At 47.1% G+C, this 26,548-nt stretch overlaps 1 protein-coding gene across 2 annotated transcripts; it reads right to left on the bottom strand.

The window, feature by feature from the left end:
- Positions 1–26,077, bottom strand: LOC106543907 (KAT8 regulatory NSL complex subunit 1). Of its 2 annotated transcripts, none has more exons than XM_087712352.1 (13): positions 25,472–26,077; positions 19,941–20,082; positions 17,986–18,174; positions 17,439–17,566; positions 15,156–15,363; positions 14,227–14,392; positions 12,472–12,612; positions 9,240–9,409; positions 8,226–8,347; positions 6,842–6,896; positions 4,092–4,201; positions 2,442–2,652; positions 1–999 (listed from the first exon to the last, which is right to left on the bottom strand). In XM_087712352.1, the coding sequence occupies exons 1-13, from the start codon at positions 26,044–26,046 to the stop codon at positions 748–750; spliced, it is 2,469 nt and encodes an 822-aa protein (XP_087568478.1). In that variant the 5' UTR covers positions 26,047–26,077; the 3' UTR covers positions 1–747. The 2 variants fall into 2 exon arrangements, with proteins under 2 accessions (XP_087568478.1, XP_087568479.1); XM_087712353.1 differs by having other exon boundaries at positions 8,226–8,344.
- Between the last annotated feature and the right edge of the window lie 471 nt (positions 26,078–26,548).

Genomic DNA, 26,548 nt, shown 5'->3' with positions numbered 1-26,548 from the left:
TTATTCATCCCGGTCAGGTTCCTTTTATTGATTACATTAGCATTTCCGTACAACTGCATAGCATCGACTGCTTTTCTGAATAGAAAAGTCTAGAAAGCGTCGGTTGCAATCATGATTGATCATTTTTTGTTTTTTTCCCCCCCTCCAAGATCAGGGAGAAATCATGATTCAGAGTTAGGAAAAACCGCCGATTCCAGAACAGGTTTTGCGTTCAGAAAACCGTGGATTCCAGAATGGCGTAGATCAAAATGATAAATTGTGAGAAATTTATCGCCCTTCCCTGCAGACCCTTCCTTCACAACCCCCACCCCAATAACCAGCGGCTCCAGGGACAAAGCCCATCGTCCACTAATCAATCTCCCCAATCACTCCACACGTCCCTCCTGCTTTTGAGGTTCCGATCAACGGCATCCGTTCCCTCTTGGTGTGTGTTGCGGCCTCTTCGTTTCCCCCTTTTTGGGTGGGGGTGGCCTCCCGCAGCCCCTAACCTTCCTTCCTGTGTGGTGCTCCAGATCCTCCCGCCTACCGATGGGCTTCTCCAGGTCACCCCCTCCTCCCACCCCACAGAGGCTTGGCGAATGGCCCTGCCGACCCTTTTTCGCCAGTCGTGGGGAACTCCTAGTCCAAAGATGGACCTCCGCTTTGCGCCCGACTTTTCCGGCGCCTGGCTCGCCAGCCGAGCACGGTGATGCCTCTCTAGAGTGTGGGTGCAACTCTCCCGACGTCTTCTCTCCGGGGCCCGAGAGGTCATCTATTGTTCAGGGTGGACGCGACAAAGCAACGAGGCTCGGCCTGGCGCTGCCGATCATTGTCCTCGGGAGGCGCCTGACGCTTGGCCGGAAGCGCCTCTCTCGGATGAGAGAGGCCGGCGGCGTTGATGTGGTTAGTCCTCAAGGCTTCGTCCCACTGCTGGCCAAAGGTTTTGTGGCAGGAGTCATGGAGCGCCCGGTACTCGGTGTCGGAAAGTGGGAAGGTGCGGGGTTCCCAAGGCGGGACGTTCTGGAGAGGAGAGGAGAAACACCAGGGTTAGTGTGAGAGAAGGAAAATTCAGCAAAGGAAGAGCCACACCGACACTTCTCGACTTATGATCGGGTTACTTAGTGACCATTTGAAGTTATGACATACCTTTGCGGGAATACAGGTAGTCATTGACATCTAATTATTTGTTCGGTGACCATTCAATTTACAGTAGCACTTAAAAAAATGATAACCATTTTTCACACTTAAGATTGTTGCAGTGTCCTAGGGTCACACGATTAAAATTCAGGTGCTTGGCAGCGAATGTTAGTATCCCGGGGTCATGCGATTCCCCTTCTGCCAAGCAAAGTCAATAGGGAAGATTGACTTACTTTAACAGCCCTGCTATTAAGTCAACGACTGCGGTGATTCGCTTAACAACTATTGTGGCTGATAGGCACAACTGAGCCAAAAATAAAGGTTGCTAGGTGAAACAGTTACTCCAAGTGAATTTTGACCCGTTGCTTTTTCTCACAACGTTTAGTGAATCGCTGCCATTGTGAGGTCAGCCACACTGTTGTTAAGCGAATAATCGTTCTTCCCCGTTGATTTTATTTGTCGGAAGGTTGCAAAAGGGTATCCCGGTGTTGTAATATGGTTCCTTGTGTAGGTGTGTGTCCTCCATGGCCTAGTTCACACTAGGGCCTGCAGAGTCACGCTGAATCACACAGGAGACAACTGGCTCCGAGAAAGCCATAACATCCTGATAGTGAATAACATAACATTCTGAGATGTGCCCTACCATTGACGTCCAGGATTTGACCATATATAGAAAGAACTTTCCTGAAGCAGTAGATTAGAAATTGTACTTTTACAGGCTGTTTTCTATCACATGCTATTGCTCCTCCTGCCTTTGTCCTGTCTCAATAAAAGGGGCTACCAGACCCCCAATCTGGGTCGCTCCATCTTGAGAAAGTTCGTGTCCTGTCTTTTCTCAACATTGGCCTCATGGGCGAACAGCGGAAACTTCACATCCCGGGACACTGAATCTCCCATAGCTGAGTTGCCAAGTGGCTAAATTTTGTTCACTTGACCATGGGGATGTTGCAAAGGTCGTAAGTGTAAAAACGGTCATAAGTTCCATTTTTCAGTACTGTTTAGACTTTTGAATGCTCAGTAAGCAAACTGTAAGCCGAGGACTACCTACCAATTTTCAATGCTTCCTGCTAGCTTCCTCTATGCAATCATTGGGGAAGCCAGCAGGAAGCCGAGGTTACATGAGCTTGTTGCTTCATGATAGCAATCGGAACTGCCAGAATTGCTGTCATTAAGTTACAACACTGTGCTTTGCAACCCCATCTCTCATTGACTGAAATTTTGCTCTCGGTTACTGTCCTAAGCCGAGGACTGCTTCCAATTACTGTCATAACCTAAGGACGGTGCATTATTAATGGAATAACCAAGCTCTCTGAACCAAATCTCACCTGGATCTCGTCTGTATTGAAGGAAGAGTCTTCACTGAAAGAATTCCCTCCTCGGCCTCTTAACACCAGGGACGTTGGGACGTTGAAAGGGTCCGGGCTGAGTGATGCAGTGGGAGAGTTGGCACCCTGAGGGTAGTGAAGACTATTCGGCACGCTGTCCTGACAGCCGGGAGGAGGCACCCAGCGCCCATCAGCTTTATGGGAGGAGCTCCTGGGAGGAGAAGGAACAGAGAATCCCATCAAGCAGGAAGCCTAACTTAGCAGGGTCTCAAAAGAGGTCCTGGGATGGTAGAGGGAGCTGGGGGGGGGGGGGAGGTTGTCTTATTCCTTCCACCCCAATGACGGAAAAGGGTGTCCATTGACAGGTGTACCTCCAAAAGGAGATCAGAGATGGGAGGACATGTTTTGGGGCATGGGAGAAACACTGGGAAAAGAGAAACACTCCAAAGTGTGCCAGGCCCAACCAGAGACTTCAGAGAACATCCTGGAACAAATGATCCCTTGCATTTGTGTGCCTGTGTGTGTGTGTAGGAGGTTGGGCAACAGTTTTGGAAAGTTGGTGACTTTTCTAAGCCCCACCCCCTTTCAGGGATTTGATTTAGACTGGAGACATTACAAAATCATTTATTTCTATAATTTAGATGCCACATGATTCTAAACACTGGGCGTCTTGTTTTCAGCACCCCTGAGGCTTCTTCCTGCTGCATTATTATCCTTAAAGCAGGATTTCCAGCCCTGCAGCAATTAGTTTGTCTATCCATCCAATTCATACATTCATCAACTCTGCCTCGATATTGTATCTGTCCATCCATCATCTATATCTATCCTCTCCCTCCCTCCAGCTATTACTTTATCATCTATCATGTACCTATGTATGTATCCATCCATTCAATCTGTATAATCAATTCATCTCTCTCCATCCATGCATTCCTCTATCCATCATCTCTAGCTATCATCTTATCTACTCTTCCATTCATATTATCTGTCATCTTAGCCATCCATTCATCCTCTTTAGCTATCATCTTATCTACTTATCCATCCATCCGTCCCTATATATCCATCCATCCAATCTGTATTATCTATCTGTCCATCTCCATCCAACTCTCTAGCTATCATCTTAACTATCACTTATTTACCGATCTATCCATCCCTCTTTGTATCCATCCATCCATCCCATCTCTCTAGCTATCATCTTGTCTATCCATCCATCCATTTCTATCCATTCATATAATCTCTCTAGCTATCATCTACCTGTCCATCTATGCATCATCTGTTTACCTCTACCTCTTTTATCTGTCCATTCATCCATCCAGTTCTCTAGCTATCATCTTATCTATCTCTTCATCCATCCATCCATCCCTCTATCCATCCATATCATCTACCTATCCATCTCTATCTACCTCTTTTATCTATCTATCCATTATCTGTCTCTCCTTTCCTCCTTCTATGAATCTGATTAATCAACTTGTAATCTCAGTATATCTAGGAATTCCCCAAGAGCTACCCACCATGCTAATGCCGAGGCTGATAGGGCAGAGAAAATATGAGGCAAGTTGAGTTTGTTCTTCAACCTGTGATCTGAGCAACTCATCTCTCTGCATGGAAAGAGACTCTCTGGAGGGGCAGCCAAGAGCCTGTGGGAACAAATACCTGTTTCGTCTCTGGGAGGACGTTCCGGTCCAGGAATCCCAGCGGACCCGTTCCAGCTCTTCAAATTTTTGGTGATAGTTCAGATATGTTTCATCCGAAGTGTCTTCCAGCTAGAACAAACAAAAAAAGGACAAAAGGTCTCCAATCTAGTTCAGAAATGGTGTGGGGGCGGTGGGGCACAAGGAAAAGAAGTGGGGGAGGATTGTAAGATTGCGGGTGGTCTGAGCTGGGTTGTTTTCTTGCAGACGTTTCATCACCTGACTAGGCAACAGCATCAGTGCGAGAAGGGAGAGGAGTTTAGAGTGGAGGAGGAGGAGGCAGATGTCGAGAAGGAAGAAAATGACTTGGTGCTCTGAGCTTGAGTGTTTTCTAGCAGACGTTTGATTAACCAACTAAGTAATGACATCAGTGTTAGAAAGGAGAGGGTTTATGGAGAGGGGTAGGGGAAAAGGACTATGGAGTCCTTGGTGGTCTTTAAGCTGGGTGATTTTCTTACGGACGTTTCATGACCGAACTAGGGAACTGCTGAATAATAGCAGTAGACTTATATACCGCTTCATAGGCCTTTCAGGCCTCTCTAAGCGGTTTACAGAGAGTCAGCATATTGCCCCCAACAATCTGGGTCCTCATTTCACCCACCTCGGAAGGATGGAAGGCTGAGTCAACCCTGAGCCGGTGGGATTTGAACCGCTGACCTGCTGATCTAGCAGTAGCCTGCAGTGCTGCATTTAACCACTGCGCCACCTTGGCTCTTTTGCTGAAAGGCAGGAATGTTTGCAAAGAGCAGGAAGAAGGGCTTAGGTGTCTTTGGTGCTTTCTGAGCTGGGTTTTACTCTTGCAGATGGTTTATGACCCAATTAAGAAACATCATCAATGCTAGAAGGGAGGGGGGATTGAGGAGAGGAGGAAGAGGAGGAGAAGAAAAGGAGGAAAAAGACTGTGGGGTCCTTGGTGCTCTGTGAGTCAGGGTTTTATCTTGCAGATGTCTCAGGACCCAACTAGGTTCCATGTTTCCCCAAAAATAAGACAGGGTCTTATTTTCTTTTGGCCCCACAAATATTGCTTGGGCCTTATTGTTGGGGGAGGGGCTTATTGGTTTGGGGTTGCCGGGTGGCTGCTCTCTTGCGAATGGGCGCCTGAAGAGCCGGGACAAGCCTTAGGGGCAAACAGCTGTGTGGTGCTGTCGCAGCAGTGCAACAAAGCTGCCATGAGGTGACCATGCTCATGACCAGCCGCCCGGCAACCCCCCTTTCCAGCCGGGCAGAGCACCAATCACTGACCCAGTAATATCCCAAAGGCGCTATGTTGTAATATGGTTCCTTGTGTAGGTGTGTGTCCTCCATGGCCTAGTTCATACTAGGGCCTGCAGAGTCACGCTGAATCACACAGGAGACAACTGGCTCCGAGAAAGCCATAACATCCTGATAGTGAATAACATAACATTCTGAGATGTGCCCTACCATTGACGTCCAGGATTTGACCATATATAGAAAGAACTTTCCTGAAGCAGTAGATTAGAAATTGTACTTTTACAGGCTGTTTTCTATCACATGCTATTGCTCCTCCTGCCTTTGTCCTGTCTCAATAAAAGGGGTTCTCAGGTTCTCATCTGGGTCGCTCCATCCCGAGAAAATTTGTCTCCTGTCTTTTCTCAACATTGGCCTCATGGGCGAACACCGGAAACTTCACAGCGCTAAGCCATGTGGCGTTCTGCCTGGCTGGAAAAAGAGGTTGCACAAGCACTTGTTCTGCCTCCAGCTCACGTGCCTCCCAGCTTCAACAGGCCCAGCTCTCCCTGCAGGGCTGGGCCAGGGCACCATTGCCACCGCCACTGCCATGCTCCGAGCATAACCGGCTTCCAAACTCCGGAGATCCACTGCAGAGTCTGCCGGCAGCGGCCGCTCTGGGACTACGCTCTATGGTTGTGGGCTGGCTGTGGGCAGACTCTCCCGCCCAAAGGCGTCAAGGAATGTGAGTGCCTTTGCCCCCCCCCCCCCTTCCCTGGCTCCTGTGGCTTTGCGCCTTCGGGATATCGCTAGGTTGGTGAGTGGCGCTCTGCCTGGCTGGGGGAGGTGTTGTCCAGGGGGTTTATTATTGGGGGAGGGTGTATATTTTTGCCCACAGGAAAAATATGGCATGGTCTTATTATCATGTCGTAATTTCAGGAAAACACGGTAACATCATTAGTGCTAAAAGGAAATGGGGTTTGCAAAGAATAGGAGGAAGAGGAGGAGGAAGAAGAAGAAAAAGAGGAGGAGGAAGGACTGGGGTATCTTTGCTGCTCTTTGAGCCGGGCCGTTTCCTTGCAGACATTTCACGACCCAACTAGGGAACATCATCAGTGCTAGAACAGAGGAGGAACAGGAGGAAAATGAAAAAGAAAAGGAAGAGGTGGAGGAATAAGAAGGGAGGAAGAAGAGAGGAGGAGGACTGGGGTGGGGGTGGGTCCTTAGTGCTCTCTCAGCCAGGCTGTTTCTTTGCAGATATTTCACAACCCAACTAGGAAACACCATCAGGCCCTTCCATCCTGCCCATCATGCCAGCCAGGGTTACGATCTGGAGACAACACACACACACACACACACACACACACACACACACACACACACACCTTCTTCCACTCCTGAATTCACAGCACCCATGTAACCCTTGCTCGATTGTGGCTGCAGTCATGCAATGTGTACACACACACAAAAACACACAGCCCGCCACAACCACAGTGGGCCACCTGGGGGCGCCCTCTCTCTCACCTCCGACTCCGCTTCCTCCAAGATCACCAACCCTTTGGGGTCCACCGTTCTCCAGCTAAAGGGAGAAAAACAGAGGTGATTGACTGATTTGCACGGAGTCCTCGACTTACAAGGTTTCACTTAGTGACCATTCAAAGTTATGACAGGCCTTGGGGGGGAAAGGGGGACTCGGGACGCGTTTTTCATGGTTGCGATGCTTGCAATGACCCTCGGGGAACACGATCAAGATTCAGATGCTTGGCAAGAGAGTCGGGTTTATGATGGTCGCCCTTTGGCAACTTCTGACAAGCAGAGTCGAGGAGGAAACAGGATCCGCTTAATGACCGTGTGACTGACTTAAGCACTACGGGGGTTCACTTAAAAGTGGCAAAGAAGGTTGCAAAATGGTGCAAAACTCACTTAAGGACTGCTTCCCTAAACCGTGACTCACTCAACAACCGCAGGGATTCACTTAACAACAGTGGTAAGGAAGGTCCTAAAATGGGGAGAAGCTCACTTAAGGAATGCTTCAATTAACAACTGTGTGACTCACACAAATGCAGGGATTCACTTAACAACGGTGGCAAGGGATACCCTAAAATGGGGTAAAACTCACTGAGGAATGGTTCTCTTAACCGCATGACTCACTTAACAACTGCAGTGATTCCCTTAATGATGGAAGCAGGAAAAGTTGTAAAATGGGGTAAAACTCACTTAAGGAATGGTTCACTTAATAACCATGAGGCTCACTTAACAACCACAGCGCTTCACTTAATGATGGTGGCAAGTAAGGTCCTACCATGGGGCAAAACACATTGAAAAATGCTTCACTTAACAACCGTGTAGGTCACTTAATAATGGCAGATTCACTTAACGACAGTGGCAAGAAAGGTCACAAAAAGGAGCAAACCTGACAACCAATGCTTCACTTAATTGTGTTACTCACTTAGCAACTGCAGTGACTCACTTAACTATGGTGGCAAGTAAGGTCATAAAATAGGGCAAAACACTTCACTTCACAACCATGTGACTCACTCAACAACCAAAATGATTTCCTTAAAGACGGTGGCAAGGAAGATCCTAAAATGGGGCAACACTCATTGAAAAATGCTTCACTTAACAACCATGTTACTCACTTAGCAATCACAGCAATTCCCTTAACGATTATGGCAGGAAGAGTTGTAAAATGGGGCCAAACTCTGCAACGCTTCCACTTCACAACCTAGCGTCTCCCTTAACAACCGTCTTTCTCAGCAACAGAAAGTTTGGACCTTAATTGCGGCCGCGAAGTCGAGGACTCCCCAGTAATGAAACAACTCCCCCAATTAAATTCCAATTATTCTTCAATTAAAATTCCGGATTCGTCGGGAAACAGATTCGAGCATTCTCAAAAAAAGGAACTCACCTGGGGGTTAAAATCTCTTTATATTGCAGTTTTTCCACCCGGGTGGCGGCGGCCATGGACATCGGAATGACGATGTTGTTGATATCATAGGAAGTTTCCACTTTTTTCTTCTTGGCAGGCTGCTGGGCGTGGGGTGGGGGGCAGGGAAAAAAACACAACACACAATTGGTGAAACAAACAAAGCAACAAAAGACAACGCCGGGGTGAATGTTGACACTTGGTAGGAGCCAGGGGTGTTATATCTGATTCCTGAAAAGGTCTTTTGGGGGATTTTGATGGGATGGACAGGAGGCAAAGCCTCACTCTTGGTCACCCTGGGGGGGGGGCTTCCCTATTACACAAGGGGATCTATGTAGCTCAGGGATGAACTAGTGTCCTGAGAGGGGGGGGGGCGGTTGTTGTAACCTCATCACTGCGAGGAGGAGGAGGAGGAGGAGGAGGAGGAGGAGGAGGAGGAGGAGGAGGAGGAGGAGGAGGAGGAGGAGGAGGAGGAGGAGGAGGAGGAGGAAAAAAAGAACTGGGGAGTTCCATGGTGTCCCCTGAGCTGGGTGGTTTCCTTGCAGACATCTCATGACCCAGCTAGAGAGCACCATCAGTGCTATAGAAGGGAGAGGAGGAAGAGGAAGAAGACAAGAGCAGCAGGAGGAGGAGACAATAGATGGAGGAAGAGGTGAAAAAGAGGAGTAGGAGGAAGAGTTATAGGGTCCTTGGTGCTCATTGAGATTGGTGATTTTCTTGCAGATGCTTTGTTCCCAACTAGGGAACGTCATTAGTGGTAGGAGGGAAAGGAGGAGGAGGAGGAAGATGACAAAGAGGAGTAGTAGGAGAGAACAGATGAGGAGGAAAAGAAAAGGAAGAGGAAGAGGGAGAGGAGAACGGCAACCATGGGGTTCTTGGACCTCCCTCCAAGGGTTTCCTTTCAGATGTTTCATGACCCACTAGGGAATGTCATCAGTGCTGGAAGAGAGGGATCTGCACTCTCCATTTCCACGTGCCCCCTTCCGGCTCACTTACCAATGCGGAGCTGCTGCTGGCTGTTGCGGGATGAGGAGGCACATGATTGGCATGCAATATGGGAGGGTTTTCGAGGCACAGAGGCGGCACCTGGAGTGAAGCGCCCAGTTTGTTGGGTGAGGGACGCGGGGCGCAGAGGCTGAAGCCGGCCAATCCTTTCAACAAAGCACCTGGGGAAAAAGGGAATGGGATAGAAGACAATCAAATCCATCGTATGGAAGGGTGATTCGACCGCGGGTTTGGGGTCTGCCATTGGCCATCTTCTCTGTCAACCAATAACCGACCCAGGTTTTTTAGCCCCGCTAAAATCTTTTCTGATCATTTGCAGGATGACGTCCACCTTCTAAGTTGCCCTCGACTTACAATCTTTTTCTAAATGTTCGAAGTTGCGACGGCCCTGAAGCAAGGGACTTAGGACTGTTTTTTAAATTTACGACTTTTATGATCGTGAGATCAAAATGCACACGCTGGGCAACTGACTTGTATTTATGACAGGGTTATGCGATCTCCTTTCCCGACCTTAAGCCGAACAGAAGTCAATAGGGAAGCCGGACTCACTTAACGAATGTCTGACTAACTTAACACTGCAGCGATTTCATGACCGTATGGCCAGACAGGTTGTAAAACAGGTGGGTTTTTTTAACAAATGTCTCAGCGAGCCAGAGAAATTGGGGCTCCAGTCAAAGGGAAAGTCAGATTCGCTTAACGACTATGTTACTCATTGAACAAAAGCTGGGATTCGCTTAACGACAAGGGCAGGAACGTTTGTCAAATTCATTTTAATGTCTCCCTCTGCCACAGAAATGTCAGCGGCCATACATTGAGGACTGCCCCATATTCCAAAGCAGGTGACGATGAAAACGGAGACTATACAAAGGAAGGAATACTACAGTATCTGGAAAAGTCAGATTTGCCAAAAATAGCAGAGGAAGTAAAAGATACGCTCTATGAGGAAATAAAAATATCAGAGATAATTGAGGCCATACAAAGACAAAATAATAATAAAGCAGCAGGGCCAGATGGATTGCCAGTGGAAATATATAAAGAATTCCAGGATATGCTTGTTCCAACGCTGATGGGAGATTTATAATGCTGTGTTGAAAGAGGCAAAGACATCGCTATCATGGATGGAGGCTAACATTGTCTTATTACCTAAGGAGGACTCAGATCAAATGTCTATACAAAACTACAGACTAATTTCATTGCTAAATGCAGATCATAAGATTTTTGCTCTGATAATTGCAGAACGATTGAAAAAAATTCCTCACGTTGTTTATCCACACAGATCAAAATGGATTCCTTCCCAGAAGACAAATTAAAAACAGTATGAAAACTATGCTGGACATTCTCGAATATTATGACGTGCATAATGAAAAACGGGTTGCATTACTTTTTCTCAATGCCTAAAAGGCATTTGACAATGTGAACTGGGAATTTTTACATCAACAATTGGAACACATGGAATTTGGGGATAAGTTTATAAACACGATCAGAGCAATATATACAAATAAAAAAGGCAAAGTAATAATTAATGGTGAATTAATGCAAAGTATAGCAATACAGAAAGGTATAAGACAAGGTTGCCCTCTAGAGTTCATATTAACTCTAGAAGTTCTAGTTAGGAATGTGCATAAAGAGGAACAGATAAAGGGACTATAAGTTAAAAAGGAACAATTTAAGTTACAGGCTTTCGAGATGATTTAATTTTTGTGTTAGAGGAACCTTTAAACTCTGGTATGAAACTTATTGAGGAATCGACAGAGTATGGGAAAGTAGCGGGTTTAAAGGTAAATATGACAAAGACTAAAATGTTAAAAATATTGACATCCAAATTGAAAGAGGAGTTAATGAAGAAATTGGGTATTCAAATTGTCAAAACAATGAAATATCTAAGTATACATTTATCAGCGAGGTGTGTGTCCATCAAAGAACACAACTATATTAATTTGATCAATAAAACTAAATAAGACTTAGAAAGGTGGAAAAACCTACAATTGTCCCTGATGGGTAGGATCACAGTCACAAAGATAAATGTACTATCAAAATTTCTTTTTCTGTTTCAGAACATTCCCATTAAATTAAAAAAAGTTTTTTAAAAGATTTTAAATCAATTTCTAAATTCATGAGCCGAGGTGGCGCAGTGGTTAGGGTGCAGTACTGCAGCCACTTCAGCTGACTGCTAGTTCTGCAGTTCGGCGGTTCAAATCTCATCGGCTCAGGGTTGACTCAGCCTTCCATCCTTCCGAGGTGGGTAAAATGAAGACCCAGATTGTGGGGGCAATGTGCCGACGCTATAAACCGCTTAGAGAGGGCTGAAAGCCCTATGAAGCGGTATATAAGTCTAACTGCAATTGCAATTGCTATATGGCAGGGGGGAAAACCAAGAATAAATAACTCAAAGCTATGCAAGATACTAAGGAAAAAGGAGGATTTGGCGTACTGGATTGGGAACTTTATTATACTGTCAAAGAAACTATGGTCACATGGGCAAATTTTTTTGGTTATAATGTAATTTGGCTAAATGGGAAAAACTTTGGATACTTAATCGAAAACTAACAATGGCCAAAAAAAAAGAAAGAAAATCTGTATAAGATGTTCTGCAGATGGCATCTTCCCCCAGCACGGCTCTCTAAAATGTTTAAAAATGTGGCCCCAAATTATTGGAAGTGCAAAAAAACACCAGACACTTTTAATCATATGTGGACATGGAATGAGGCAAAAACATACTGGAAAATGAATCATGTTGGAACAAATGGTAGGAGATCAAATTTTGTCCAACCAGAAATTTTTCTCCTAGGCATAATACCGGGGGGGGTATAAGAAAGATGCGCTTTTATCTAATTATACATGTACTAACTGTGACACGTATAACTTATGCGCAGTATTGGAAAAAAGGAAATAAATCACCAGAGTTAGATATACTTAGAAAAATTGTGGCCTATGCAGAAGCAGATAGGCTCACCCTTGAAATAAAAAATAAAGGGGAATCGGAGTATTTTGAAGTCTGGAACAGATTCTATTATTGGTATAAGACAAAGTGACAAGACTGGAACAAACTGTAAATAATGTGATTGGATAGAAGGATGGATAATGTATTAAGTAGGCTAAGAGCTATTGGATGAGATTATCTGTATATAATGTGACTGTATGGTCACTTCAACTTCACAATGCTGCACTGTTTAAAATGTAAAAACAATAAATATATATATGAAAAAAAATCATGTTACTTTACCTGGAGCAGAAAGCGATGGGGAACCGACATTGTTGGTTAAGTCTTTCAAGCTGGCATGGGGTGGCTTCTGAAAGTTGGGTTTGGGGGTCCGCCAATGGTCTTCTCGCAGCAAGGCCTCGAAGTGTAAATGCAGAGGGTTGCCTGTTTAAAAAGGGGACAAAGATAAATAAATAAATAAATGACATTTGAACCCTACAAAAGTGGAGACAAAGGTCAAGGGATTAGTCCTCTGTGAGTAATGGGTTGACGGCTTAGGTTCCTTATGCTGTACGTCTCATAATCTGGCGGAGATCTCTTGTTTTTCGCCCCGTGTCTGTAAACGTTGGAATGAAGGCCGTGGTGTTCCTCCAGGTCATAAGTATGCATGTATGTGAGTATATGCACAATGGTTATAATGGCTGAATGCAAGGAAATATTTTAATGTATGCTGATAAATACACATTTAAAGTGACAGTAAATATTTGATTCTATTCCACTCCATTCCATTCTTATTCTCAATCCTATTCTATTCATTTCTATTCTAATTCCATTCCACTATTCTAATCTCTATTCCACTCCATTCCATTCTGTATTCTATTCTATTCCATATTCTATATACTCTTCTCTTTTCTATTCCATTCCATTCCACTCAGTTCTGCATTCCATTCTGTTTTCTAATCTCCATTCTCTTCCATTCTATATTCTGTGCTGTATTCTATTGCCGTGATGGCGAACCTAAGGCACACGTGTCACAGGTGGCACGCAGAGCCATATTTGGTGGCACGCCAGTTGTCAGCATGTTTCGCTCCTCCGGAGGGCCAGGGGAGGCCATCTTTGCCCCCCCCCCCCAGGCCTCAGGAAAGCCTCTGGAGGGGGGTGCGCGTGCAGGCGTGGGGGTGTCACGCACGCATACGCAGGTGGGTTGAGTGGTCACGCAGACGCAATTTTGGCATGCCGTAAGAAAAAAGGTTTGCCATCTCTGTCCTATTCCGTTCTGCTAGCAAGTGACTCGTATTTATGATGGTGGCAGGGTCCCTGGGGGACACGCAATCAATCCCCTTCCACACCTTACCAACAAGCAAAGTCAGTGTCACTTAATGACCATGTGACCAACTTAAGAACTGCTGGAATTCATAAGGCTTGGCAACTGACTCACATTTATGACAGGGTCCCCAGGGTCACGCGATCACCTTCCGTAATGAGCAAAGTCCATGGGGAAAGCCCGATTCACATTAACGACCATATTGCTAACTAAACAACTGCTGCAATACACAACACTTGGCAACTGACTCACGTTTATGACTGTTGCAGGGTCCCAAGTCAAGCGATCCCCTTTTTGTGACTGGCAAGGTCAACAGGGAAAGCACAATTCACTGTTCCTAACTTAATAACCGTTGGGATACGTGTGGCTTGGCAACTGACTTGTATTTATGACGGTCACAGTGTCCCGATCTCACATGATCCCCTTTTGCGACCAGCGAAGTCCATGTGGAAAGCCCGATGCCCTCAACGACCGTCTTGCTAACTTAACCACGGCTGGGATGCCCTAAATGACGGGGGCAAGAACGGTCATAAAAGGAGGCAAACCTCCCTTCATCTTTGTCTCACTTAGCAATGGAAACGCTTGACTCCACTGCGGTAGTAAGGCAAGGGAACAAGCCTGTATTTTGTGTCTGCAAACAGAACAGATCGGGGGGGGGGGGGGTGAAGGAGGCCAGAGTGTAATTTCAGAGGAGGGGGGGGAGGAGGAGTTGCAGGCGGTGTCTAGTTACTCACCATGTGGGAAAGAGAGGATGGGGTGGAAGCCGGAGTCCAGCAGAGCGATCCGTTCCTCCAAGGACATGGCCTCCGGGTCGAGGGCCGGCAGCGAGGCCTTGAAGTCGCACAAAATGCAGGAGTTGGGCTGCTCACAGGTGCACTTCAGGCTGAGAGGCTTCGGTGGCTGCAGGGCAAGAGAGGACTCAGCGATAACGACATCGACAACAATGTCAATAATCTGAACAGCTCTTAGGTCCCCTGGGCCTAGGACTTGAAAGGGGGGTTTCATCACTGGAGGCTTCGTAGAAAACCGACAACCGGTTGTCTGAAACGGCTGAGGGTCTCCCCACTAGAGCAGGGGATTGGACTACAGGACGTCTCAGGTCCCTTCCGACTCTGTCGTTCTGTGATTCTGTAAGGGTCTCCTCTCGAGCAGGGGGTTCGACTAGAAGACCTCCAAGGTGCCTTCTGACTCTGTTATACAGAGGAAAAGGAAGGGAAGGAGGAAGACTGTGGGGTCCTTGGTGCTCTACGAGTTTGGTGGTTTTCTTGCAGATGTTTCATGACCCAACTAGGGAACATCATCAGTGATGGGACGAGGAGGAGGATTATTGAGGAGGGTCCTTGGTGCTGTCTGAGCTTGCTGGTTTTCTTTTAGATGTTTCACAAACCAATTAGGGAACAGCAGGAGGGCTACAAGAAAGGGGAGTTTGGAGAGAGCATGCGAGCGAGACGGACAGACAGACAGAGAGAGAGGAGGAGGGGGAGGAATACCGGGTTCTTCATGCTCTCTGAGCTGGGTGGTTTTTGTTTTTTTAATAGGACTGAAACTAGGCAACATCATCATCACTAACACTGATGATGTTCTTTAGCTGGGTCATGAAACGTCTCCAAGAAAATCACCCAGCCCAGAGAAATGTCTGCATCGACTTCACCTTCAGCCTTACCTTTCGGTTCAGGTGAGCGATGGAGTTGATTCTCACCAGCCGGCGCTTCTTGTACCTGCAGATGGGACGGATCCGGGCCGCCACGCAGCTGTTGTCCAGGGCCGATGCCATGCCGGGCAGGCTGTGGTTTGTTGGTGTGGGCTTCTTGAGGTGCCGGTCGGCAGTCAGGCCTTCTGCAGAGCTGCCACTGGTGGCACAGGAGCTCAAGCTGCGAGGGTCAAAGAGAAGAAACGGTCCCGCTGGAGAAATATTCCAGACACAACGGGGATGTTGTTGTGTAGGAAGGAATGACTATCTTCCTGCACAGAACCCTTGCAAAAGAAATCAGCAGGAAGTGAGTAGCGCAACTATAAGGGGTCCTGGAGTTATGACCGTTCAAAGATGCGACGTGTCCCCATGTCGTTGCGTGACTGCATTGGGGGGGCCCCCCGTCATCAGCTTTTGTATACATTTTATTGGAAAGTAGATCTTGGTTTCTTACAGTCAGTGACAAATGTACACCGCTACGTAGCAAGAAAGAAGAATAAAAGCAAGAACGAAAGAACGGATGAAAGAAAGAGGGGGAGGAGGGGGAGGAAGAAAAGAAGAAAGAAAAGGAAATGAAGGGAGTGGGAAAGAAAGAGAAAATAAAAGAAAATAAATAAATAAATAAATAAAGAAATAAAGAAATAAAGAAAGAAAGAAAGAAAGAAAGAAAGGAAAGAAGGTAATATGGAGTTTCTCCTGGATTCATGACCACAGGTGGCGGTCGTGGCCTTTGCGCAACTGCAGGTTGTGTGACAGTTATGCCCTTCTCTGGACAAACAATCCCTACTCACGGTCACTCATGGCCTAGTCACTTCCCGTCTTGACTATTGCAACATGCTCTACGTGGGGCTGCCCTTGAAGAGCATCCAGAAGCTCCAGGTTGTGCCAAATGCAGCAGCCTGCATGGTTTTGTGCAGAGCCCAGTGTGCACCTGTCACCTCTCCTGAGGGAGCTGCATTGGTTGCCAACTTGCTTCCAGGTGCAATTCAAGGGGCTGGTTGCCACCTTTAAAGCCCTTCATGGCTTGGGACAAAGTGATCTGAGGGACCGTCTCTTGCCGGTCATATCTACCCAACCCATCAGAGTGGGGAGGCAGGGAGCGCTGTGGGTCCCATCCCCAAGGGAGATACATCTGGTGGGACCCAGAAGAAGGGCCATCTCCTTGGTGGCCCCCCACTCTCTGGAACATCATCCCCCCCCAGAGATTAGAAAGGCCCCCACTCTTAATACTCTTCTGAAAGGTGCTGAAGACCTGGTCCTGCCAGCAGGCGTGCGGAACCCAGAGCGGGAGGGAGCCCATTAAATGGCTTGTGCGGTCTGCTAGCGTCTTATTCTATATGACACCTTGAGTCGCCATGGGTGAATAGGCAGATAGATACATAGGTAGATAGACAGACTGACAGACAGATAGAAGAGGGGGGGAGGCCGGGAGAGAGGAAGGAAGAAAAGGAAGAGGAAGCAAGGGAGAGAGGGAGAAAGAGAGAAAGAGAGAAAGAGAGAAAGAAAGAAAGAAAGAAAGAAAGAGGGAGGGAGGGAGGGGAGAGGCAAGGAGGAAGGAAGAATAGGGATAGAGGAAGTAAAGAAGGAGAGGAAGGAACAAAGAGAGGAGGAGGAAGGAACAAAGAAAAAGGATGGGAAGGAGGGAAGAACAAAAGAGGAAAGAAGTGAGGGAGAAAGGAAGGAAGGAATTCATTTTTAAAAAGAACCAGTGTGCTCTGAGTACAAAATGACAATAAAGCTTAACCCATCCCATCCTAGCTTTTGATTCCAGAAAGCAGGAGAAGCGAACAAGCAAAGACACCAGATGCTGTTCAAAGCACCAGAGCAAAACAATCTCCAAGAAGGAAAATCCCAGAAAATAGAGCAAACTTTTAATGTGGATGAGAATGAGCCGGAGGAACAAGTCAACAATCTGGCAAATAAATAACCCTCATGTTTTCAATAAGGAGGAAGAGATTAAAATCAGCAACCACTAGGCCTGTCAGCTGAATGCCGAGGAATGCTTGGAAGATTCCAGAGAAAAGGATCAAAATATAAATAACCTTGAAGAAGGGATGGCAACCAACAATTGTTGGTGTTATAAATGGTGATACAATCTGTGTTATAAATGTTATCAAATTAAATCTTCTAGGGTGACTACGGTATCACAGTACTCTCTTCTTTATAAATTTTACCAACTTAAATCTTGTAGGATAATTACCACAAAGATCTGTTCATCATAAATTTTATCAACTGAAATCTTATGGGATAACCCACCAGTTGCTAATTCCGTTGACTTGATGGGGGGATGGGCAAGCTTTGGGGGGCTCCGGAGACCCGTTGATGGGGGTGCAGGAAGGATTTTGACAGACCAGGTTCCTTAAAGATTGGGCGAGGTGAGAATTCTAAAAGAGAAAAATGCAATTTTATTTTATTTTTGTTTTGAAAACAAGTTTTATTTCCCAGCAATGCAAAAGCCAGAGGAGAGTAAGAATCAAAACAAATTAAATTCAATGAATAAAAGATTAAAACCATTAAAATGAAAGGAACGACTGAAACTTTTAATCGGAAATCCACTCCTCTTAAAGCATGATGGCTGGGGAATTATGGGAGTTGGTCGTCCCCTCTTAAAGCTTGCTGATGGGGAGATTCTTGGGAGTTGAAGCCCACCCCTCTTTTAAAATGGCCATGATCTAAGATCATCTCTTTCTTTTCACCTGCTTGATGAAAGAAACAAGGACTTTGACAATGCAACTTTTCCAATATTCCCCTTCAGGATCAATCATTGCTCCTTGCCACCGGATGCATTCGCTAGAATACAAACCTGTTTTTCAGCATTTTGGAGGAGATAAGAAGGGATGCAAGGCGATATTCCACCGGGCACCTTCAGGTGGGGAGAGGAGGGAGGCAGTGCTGGGGTTTTCCTGGAATTCATCACCCCTGCAGGGGGGGCCAGGCGGCTCGGCGGCTTCAGCCCATCTTCCTGCTGGAGGCTGCCCAGGATAACTGGGCCCTGAGGAGGGGGTGGGGGAAACCCTTGTATTTAGAAGCTCTTGTTAAGGGTAGAAGAATAGATGGTGGATACTCGGACAAAAACAACAAAATGGGGCATTTATCCTGCCTGAGGTAGGATGGTGCGATGCTCATAATTCTGGAGATTACTTCAAAGCTTTACTGATTCTAGATACTGATTTCATGATGGAAATACTTTCTGGGAGACTCAGGGATCTGCTCTGTCCCTGCTTTGATATAGCCAGTTTGGCCTAAGGTGGGACTAGAACCCACCGTCACCTGGTAATTGGCCCAAAGTCACTCAATTAGGTTTCATCCCTAACCTAAGATGGTACTAGAATTCACCATCTCCTGGTGATTGGTCCTAAGTCACCCAACTAGTGTGCTTTAAGAGGGTCATAAGTGTGATACACCCTCCAAAGGTCGCAAAAAAGAATCCTGTGACCATGGTTTACTTCAATCATCGTAAGTTTTTAATAATAAATAAATAAAGTATGAACCAGTTGCCAGGATTCTGAAATTAGATTACATGCTACAAAGGTGGTAAGTGTGAAAAAATGGTCTTTCTCCAGAACTGTCACCCAAGGAACGGTTGTAAGTCAACATGTTTGTGATAAATATAACCTTTGCAAAACTTTCCATCAAGTCTAGTTGGAGATAAGAGATTCCCCAGCCTTTGATCTTTCCCCGGTTGCAAATCACAGCCTGTTTTATTAGCCTCAAGTCAATAAAATATTCATTTTTCCCTGTTAAATTCACCAACGTCAAAGATAAACCTTGGAGGCTCTGTTCCTACGAACAAACGCCAGCTCCGAGAACACACATGCACGGGTGGGGGTGGGGTGTGTGTGCTGTGAATTTCAGTGAACGTGACCTGGATCACACAGAAAGACACTGGTATGATGCCCAGAGCCTGCAAAGCCTCAAAAACTACTTAATTCTGTTTAGCCTGGGCAAATGCAGACAAGGAAAGAGAAAAATAAATAAAATTAAAAAAAAAAAGAAATAAGTCTAAGCCACCATCTTCGATGTGAAGTAATAAATAATTGGTATAAAATAAAACCACTTTTATTTTTTGGACTGAATAAATGGCACAGGTCTTAAGAGAATTCATTGGCATACTAACAAAATGTTTTCTCTTTTATGTTTTAACTTTTAACAGTGAATAGTGTATTCTACTTGGGTATTCCAGTGGATTGTGGCAGTACATTCATAGCGGTTGACAAAATAATTGTGTGGGGGGGGGGGGGGGGAGAGAGAGAAACCCATCCACATTAAATAGAAATAATAAATTAGGGCTCCTTGGTGCTTTCTGAGCTTGGTGGTTTTCTTGCAGACATTTCATGACCCAACTAGGGAACACCATCAGGTCTAGAAGGGACTTTATGTACAGAGAGCAAACCTCACACTTCTCTTGCACTGATGATGGGATGTGAGCTTTGCCCCAATTTTACAACCTTTCTGAATGAAACCCGGCAATTCTGAAGTCAATTGTATGGTTATTCAGTGAACCTGGCTTCAAGTCGCCCCAAAGGTGAATCCTCTGACCCCAGGACACTCATAAATATGAGCCAGTACACATTTTGAGCACAGTGACTCCGGAAGGAGGGGGGCAGGAAATGCTGCGGCGGTTCATAAAAGCCATCCCAGGTCCTGGTTTTTTTCAAGTGCCATGATAAAGTTCTGAACAGTCAGTATCACTAAATGAACTGCTTTTCGAGGCACCCATATGAAAATGCTTCTGGAAAGGAAGGAAGTTTGCCTTACCTTGTTGGCACGGAGCTGCTTGTAAACATCGGTCTGCTGCCTTATCCGATACTCCAGGTCCAACACTTGAGCTTGTAGCCATGTCCAGCGACAGATGATGGCCGCTCTCTCAATCGCCCACTGGCGCTGTGCCAGCCGGCGCCTAAAAGCAGAAGCATTGACACACAAGCATTAATGTTCTTCACTCAGCTTGGTGCACCAGAGACACAAGGATTGAAATATATACATCTATTCGTACACAGGTCTACCCAAAAGCCAAATCCTAGGTTGCTCTGAAGGGAACTTAGGGAACTTTGGTTAAGCCTTTCTCGTCTTCGTCTTTTAACAACTCAGTTTCATATTTCAGATTTTCTCCGGAAGGTCATTTGGCAAGCTTTCAAGGTCTGGCCACCAAAACAGCCAAGCTTAGAGAACACCCAGGACTCCTCCTCTTCTCACAAACCTCTTCTGGCACTGAAGACATTATCTAGTTGGCTCCCAAAACATCTGCAAGAAAACCACCCAGCTCAGACATCACCCAGGGCCCCACTACATTCCTCCTCCTCTCCACAATCCTACCTCCCTTGTAGCACTGACAATCTTACCCAGTTGGGTTATGAAATGTCTGCAAGAAAATCACCCAGCTCAGAAAGCACCAAGAAGCCCACTGTTCACATCACCTTTCAAATTCAGATAGTCCACACTTAATCACCATCGGAAGTTTGGGTGACACTAAACAAACCCTAAGTTTAACCATTGTTCACACAACCGTTGTGGAATCCCCATGGTCACACGGTCAAAATTCAGGCGCTGCTCTAAAGATAACTTGTGTCTAACTCTACAGCATGGTATTCATCTTGGTTTCTTGGGGAAAGAAGCCAGGATTGTCTGAAGACGCTTCTATGGTCATCTAGCCCACGTGGCTCTAGATAACATGACTTATATACCATGTTGGCCATGGAACAGTGTTACCTTTCCACCGAAGTGTAACCTGTTTATCTACTAGTCTTTTGTAGGGTGGGGGACTACTGATTTATCATTTTATTATTTTCTTTTATTATTTTTATATGACATTTTTATATTCAAATAAGCTGCCTTGAGACCCCAGGGGCAATTTTTCTAAGTTTTCTAAAATAAAGAAAAATGTTCATGCTTTTGAACTGCTAAGTGGACAAGAGCTGGAGCCAGGGATGGGAGCTCACCCCTTTGTGGAGAGCTCGGGTTTCAAACCACCAATCTTCCATTGGACAAGGCCAGTACCTTGTCAACTGGCATGTCTTTATGATGATCGAAGCATCCCACTTAGTAACTGGCATGTAATATGGGTAGTTCCTGACTTACAACAGTTCATTTACAAACTGTTCAAGTTACAACGGAAAAGGAGACTTACAATTGTTGCTCACACGATCCTAACCAGAGATCAAAATTCAGACACTTGGCCACCAACTCATATTTACAACGCTTACAGTATCCAGGGGTCATGTGATCCCCTTTGCCGAACTCCTGACAAGCAAAGGCAAGGGGGTGGGGGATGGGGGGAAAACCAGTTACACTTAACAAACATGCGACTCATTTACCAATTGCAGTGATTCACTTAATAACCATGTCAAAGAAAGTTGTAAAATGGGGGGAAACACCTTCACACACTTCACTTGGCAACAGAACATTTTGGCGCTCAATTCTGGTCGTAAGTTGAGGACATCTGTAACATCTCACTGAAGGCTGTTCTTTGCCATTTCAGATTGCAGGAACAGAGACACAAACACACACACATGGTCTGTAATCAGGATTGCAGCATCCCAGGGTCACATGATCTCCTTTTGCGACCCTCTGAGAAGCAAAGTCAATGGGGGTGGAGTTAAGCCAGATTCACTTAATGACCGTGCAACTAATTAAACTACAGGGATTCATTGAGCAATTGGCAAGAAAGGTACTCACAAAATAACGCTCTCCCTTAGCCATGGAAGTTTTGAGTTCAATTGCGGTCATAAATCGAGGACTGGATATAATTCAGTCCCAGTATTGCCCCCATGGTCGAGTCATGGTCACTGTGCAGGGCAATGAAAATAACAAAAGATGGAGGGGAGAGATAGATGGGCCGGGCTGTTCAAGAGGAGAAGACCCTTCACCTGTTAGGAGTTGAGCAGGAATGGCATGGATTGAGGTGGGTCCTCACAACCACCAGTGTGATTCAGTTACTAACGGCAACAGGGACTGCCGGGCTTGGTGTCACTAAGCAATGTAACCCTTTACTTGAATTTAAGTGGTAGTGAAAAGAACGAATCAGCTTCAAAGAATGGCAAAACACTGAACCCGTAAATGTGCAAGAAAAGGGATCTGGGTTCGAGGGGAGGCGGTACGACTCTCTTCCGAGGTAGTCCTCAAGTTGAAACACTTCATTTAGTGATTGTTCAAAGTTCCCACGGCACAGAGAGAAGGGACTCACGACCTTTTCTCGCACTTGTGTCCTCGCGCTCACGCGTTCCAAATTCAAGATGTCTGGCCACCAACTCGTACATATGAGAGTCGTGGTGTTCCCAGGCTCATGGGATTCCCCCTTTTGCGACACGCTTAAAAAAGTCAATGGGGAAGCTGGATGTGCTTCACACAACCACACAGCCAACCTATTTGCTTAATGACAGGTACAAGGAAGTTTGCCACATGGACCAAAACTCACTCAGCACCAGAAACTCACCCCTCAAATGGGGTCCTAAGTCGAGGATTATCTGTAATTTCTCTCTCTCTCTCACACACACACACGCTCTGAAGCCAGATTCTAGTGGCATGCTGGGAAAAACACTTCCTCACCCAGATAGTCCTCGGCTTATGACCACAATTCAACCCGACATTGCTGTGGCGGAGCAAGAGAGTTTGGTCAGCCTTTTCCCATCTTACAATCTTTCTTTGCTCCCGTCGTTAAGCGAACCAGGCATTGATTTTGCAGGTCGGAAGGTCGCAAAAGGGGACAATGACTTTGACTCAGGGGTTCTGAGCTAGGATTTTTTTTCTTGCAGATGTTTCAAGACACAACTGGGGAACATCATCAGAGCTAGAACGGAGGGGGGTTGTGGAGAGGAGGAGGAAGAGGAGAAAAGGAAGAAGAGGAGGAGGAGGAGGAAGAGGAGGTAGACTGCAGATTCTTGGTGCTCTCTGAGCCGGTTTTTTGTCTTGCAGAAGTCTCATGACCCAACTAGGCAGAGGTGGTATTCAGCAGGTTCTGACCAGTTCTGGAGAACCAGTAGCAGAAAATTTGAGTAGTTCGGAGATCCGGTTTTACAGTATCCTTCCCCTGCCACACCCACAGCCATACCACGCCCACCAAGCCACACCCACAATGCTATGCCATGCCCACCAAGCCATGCCCACAGAACCGATAGTAAAAAAAAATTGAATCCCACCACTGCCACTAGATAACATCATTAGTGCTAGAAGGGTTGGGGCTTGCAATGAACAGGAGGAAGAGGAGGAGGAGGAAGCACTGTGGGGTCCTTGGTGCCCCATGAGCCAGGTTTGTGTCTTGCAGATGCCTCATGTCCCAACTAGGGAATGTCATCAGTGCTGGGCTAAGGGGAACGCAACTCCTTCCCTTTCTCACCTCTACAGCATCTGAATCCCAGTTTCCAACCCCCACAACCCTACCCCACTCTCAGGTGAGTCTCGTTGCCCCTCCCTCCCAAAAAGACCCCCCCCTTCCCCTGTCTAGGAAACAGGGCCACCTGTCGGTTTCTTTGGCAAAAGAAGGCTAAGCGAGTCCAAGCGAGGGAATTGGGCAGGCAGAGGTCTCAGAGCAAGGCAGAAATTCAACCGAAAGAGTTCAAACTCAGGGAGAGGCAGCCTGTCCTGGGAGTGGCCTGGACTCCGCCCAACCCTGACAAAACCCTGGCCCCATGTTAGGCTGCATTGACACATGTACACACCCAGGTCAGGCTGAATTCACATGTGAATATCCATTCACACAAGTATACACCCAGGTTGCTTTAACATATGTGGATCCAGCTCAGGCCCTATTCCCACATGCACACAACAGGTGAGGGTCCATTCACGTATGCAGCAAACCGAAACGCCATTCACACATGTGCAACCCATGTCAGGCTCCATTCACACATGTACTCCCACGATTAGCTCCATTACCATGGCTATAAAACCCGATCAGGCTGCATTTACACATGAACTGAAGCTCCATTTACACAACCATGTCAGGCCCCATTCCCACATGCACATACCAGGTCCTGCTCCATTCACACATGCACAGACCCAAGTCAGGCCCCATTCATACATGTATACACCCAGGTCAGGCTCCATTCACATGTATAAAACCCAAATGAAGCTCCTTTCGCATTTGTACACACCCAGGTTAAGCTCCATGTACATGTGTAGAACCCCATTTACATGCATAAACCCATGTCAGGCTCCATTCACACCTGTACACAAAGATCATCTACACGTTTACACCCCTATTCACATGTATTCATCCATCTCAGGTTCAATTGCCATGTTTACACAACCTGGTCAGGCTGCATTCACACATGTCCACGCCTAGAAGTCAGGCTGCATTGACACGTATTACACCATCAGACCGGGGCAACCTTTCTCTGACAAGACAATCGCCCTACTCTGGCCCTGCCTCGGGCTCTTAGTGTCTGAGGTGTTCCTGAGCGAGGAGCCCGACAAAGAGGAAGAGCAGAGTAATTCAGGCTCCATTCACACCTGTACATACCCATGTCAAGCTCCACTGACATATGTATACACAGGTCAGGCTCTACCTACACGTTACATCCCCATTCACATGTGTACACCTATCTCAGACGCCACTCACAAAACAAAACAATATCAGGCTCCATGCATACGAATACACCCATGTCAGGTTCCATTCACATGTGTAAACATGCTTATCAGTCTTCATTCACATATGTACACCGATGTCAGGCTCCATCCACGTGTACACCCCGAGGTCATATCGACACCCATTTGAGGCTTCATTCACTTGTGGCTCCATCTACACTTGTATACAAACCCATTTCAGGCTCCATTTACATATGAACACCCAGGTCAGGCTCCATTCACACACATTCATCTATATTAGTCTCCATTCATATGTGTAGACACTCATAACTCACACGTACACCCAGATGTCAGGCTCCTTTCACATGTCTACACACCCATATCAGGCCATTCACATGTGTACATTGATCTAAGTCCCCATTCACACCTATCCACACCAATCTCAGGCTCCATTCACACCGTTACATACCCATGCCAAGCTCCATTGTAGACACACATGTACACACAGGTCAGGCTCCATGTACACGTCACACTTCCATTCACATGTGCACATCCATCTCAGGCTCCATTCACAGATCTACACACCCATCTCAGTCTCCATTCACACACACAAATCAATATCAGGCTTCACACATTTACATGCAGACCGGGGTCCAATTTAAAGTCTTAAACACAAACACACACTCCCCATTCTACAGGTGTTACACCCCCTCCAGGCCCGTGGAAACCATCCTCCCCTCCCCCAAGACCAGCCCTGAGGAGAGACTCACCCCACCCCGGCGTTGCATCGGAGTCCGGGGCCCGGCTCGGGGCCCTCGCTGTCTGAGGAAGAGGGGGACGACGAGGAGGAGGAGGACGAGGAGTTCCCGAAGGAGGAGCCAGACGAAGAAGAGGACGAGGACGAGGAGGAAGACGAGGAGGAGGAGGAAGAAGAGGAGGCGGCCGAGGCGCTCTCCGTGGCGTCCGAGTCGCAGCCCCGCTGGGCCGCCCGGAGCCGGGCTTGAGCCTCGGCCGCCAGCCGCCTCAGCTCGGCCCCGCCGCCGCTCCGACCAGGCCGCGCCCGGCTTCGGCCCACCAAGCCGTTCAGCTGCTGACGGACATGCCGTTCCACCTGCTGGCCTTGCAGAGCCCGGAGCCGACGGCAAAGGCTCCGAGCCCGGGTCCAAAGGACGGCTTGGCGGGTTCGGGAAGAAGCCCGGCGACGACGAAAAGTCGCCTCAGCCGCCTCAGCGGCCGCCATTACTGGCGCCAAAAAAAAAAAAATTACCTCAGGGCGGGCCGGGACTCTCCATTGCTGGCGCGCGCGCGGGACAATGCCAGGCAGGCCCCGCGCCCGACCACGCATGCGCCGCGGGGCCCAAACCAGCCCGCCCTAGCCCGAGTTCGGACGACGAAGAGGAAGGGGAAAAAAAAAAACGCCCCACCGCCGCGCGTGCGTCGACGAAGGGGGGGGGAAACCCGTAAAAAAGACGCCGCCCTGCGCGTGCGCGATGGGAACTTTAAGTAAGAAGGGCAGAGTCGGTGCCTTCGTCGCCTAAAGTTGCGCAAGTGCGGAGAAAGGTGCCCTGACTTTCTTACGACGCCTTAAAAAGGCCGGGGGGGGGGAGTAGGCGCTTTGGTTGGCACTTCTACGCATGTGCGGCAGGTGGTGCCCGCAGTTTTTAAAGCACCCTTCCTTCGCATTTCTGCGCATGTGCAGTGGAAGATGCCCAGTGTTTCTTCTTCGGAAAGGCAGGGCGGGGTTCATAACTTCAAAGGCCCATGTGCGGCGGAAGGTTACGTTTTTTTCGCACTTGTGCGCATGTGCAGCTGAAAATGCCCGGAGGTTTTGGTTTTTTAAAAAAAAA

Source organism: Thamnophis sirtalis, unplaced genomic scaffold (genome assembly GCF_051295495.1).
Source record: "Thamnophis sirtalis isolate CommonGarterSnake01/CBP01778 unplaced genomic scaffold, rThaSir2_p1.2 scaffold_4, whole genome shotgun sequence".
Classification (NCBI taxonomy): domain Eukaryota; kingdom Metazoa; phylum Chordata; class Lepidosauria; order Squamata; family Natricidae; genus Thamnophis; species Thamnophis sirtalis.
The sequence above is the reverse complement of the archived record's forward strand: the minus strand, read 5'-3'. Positions and strand labels throughout refer to the sequence as shown.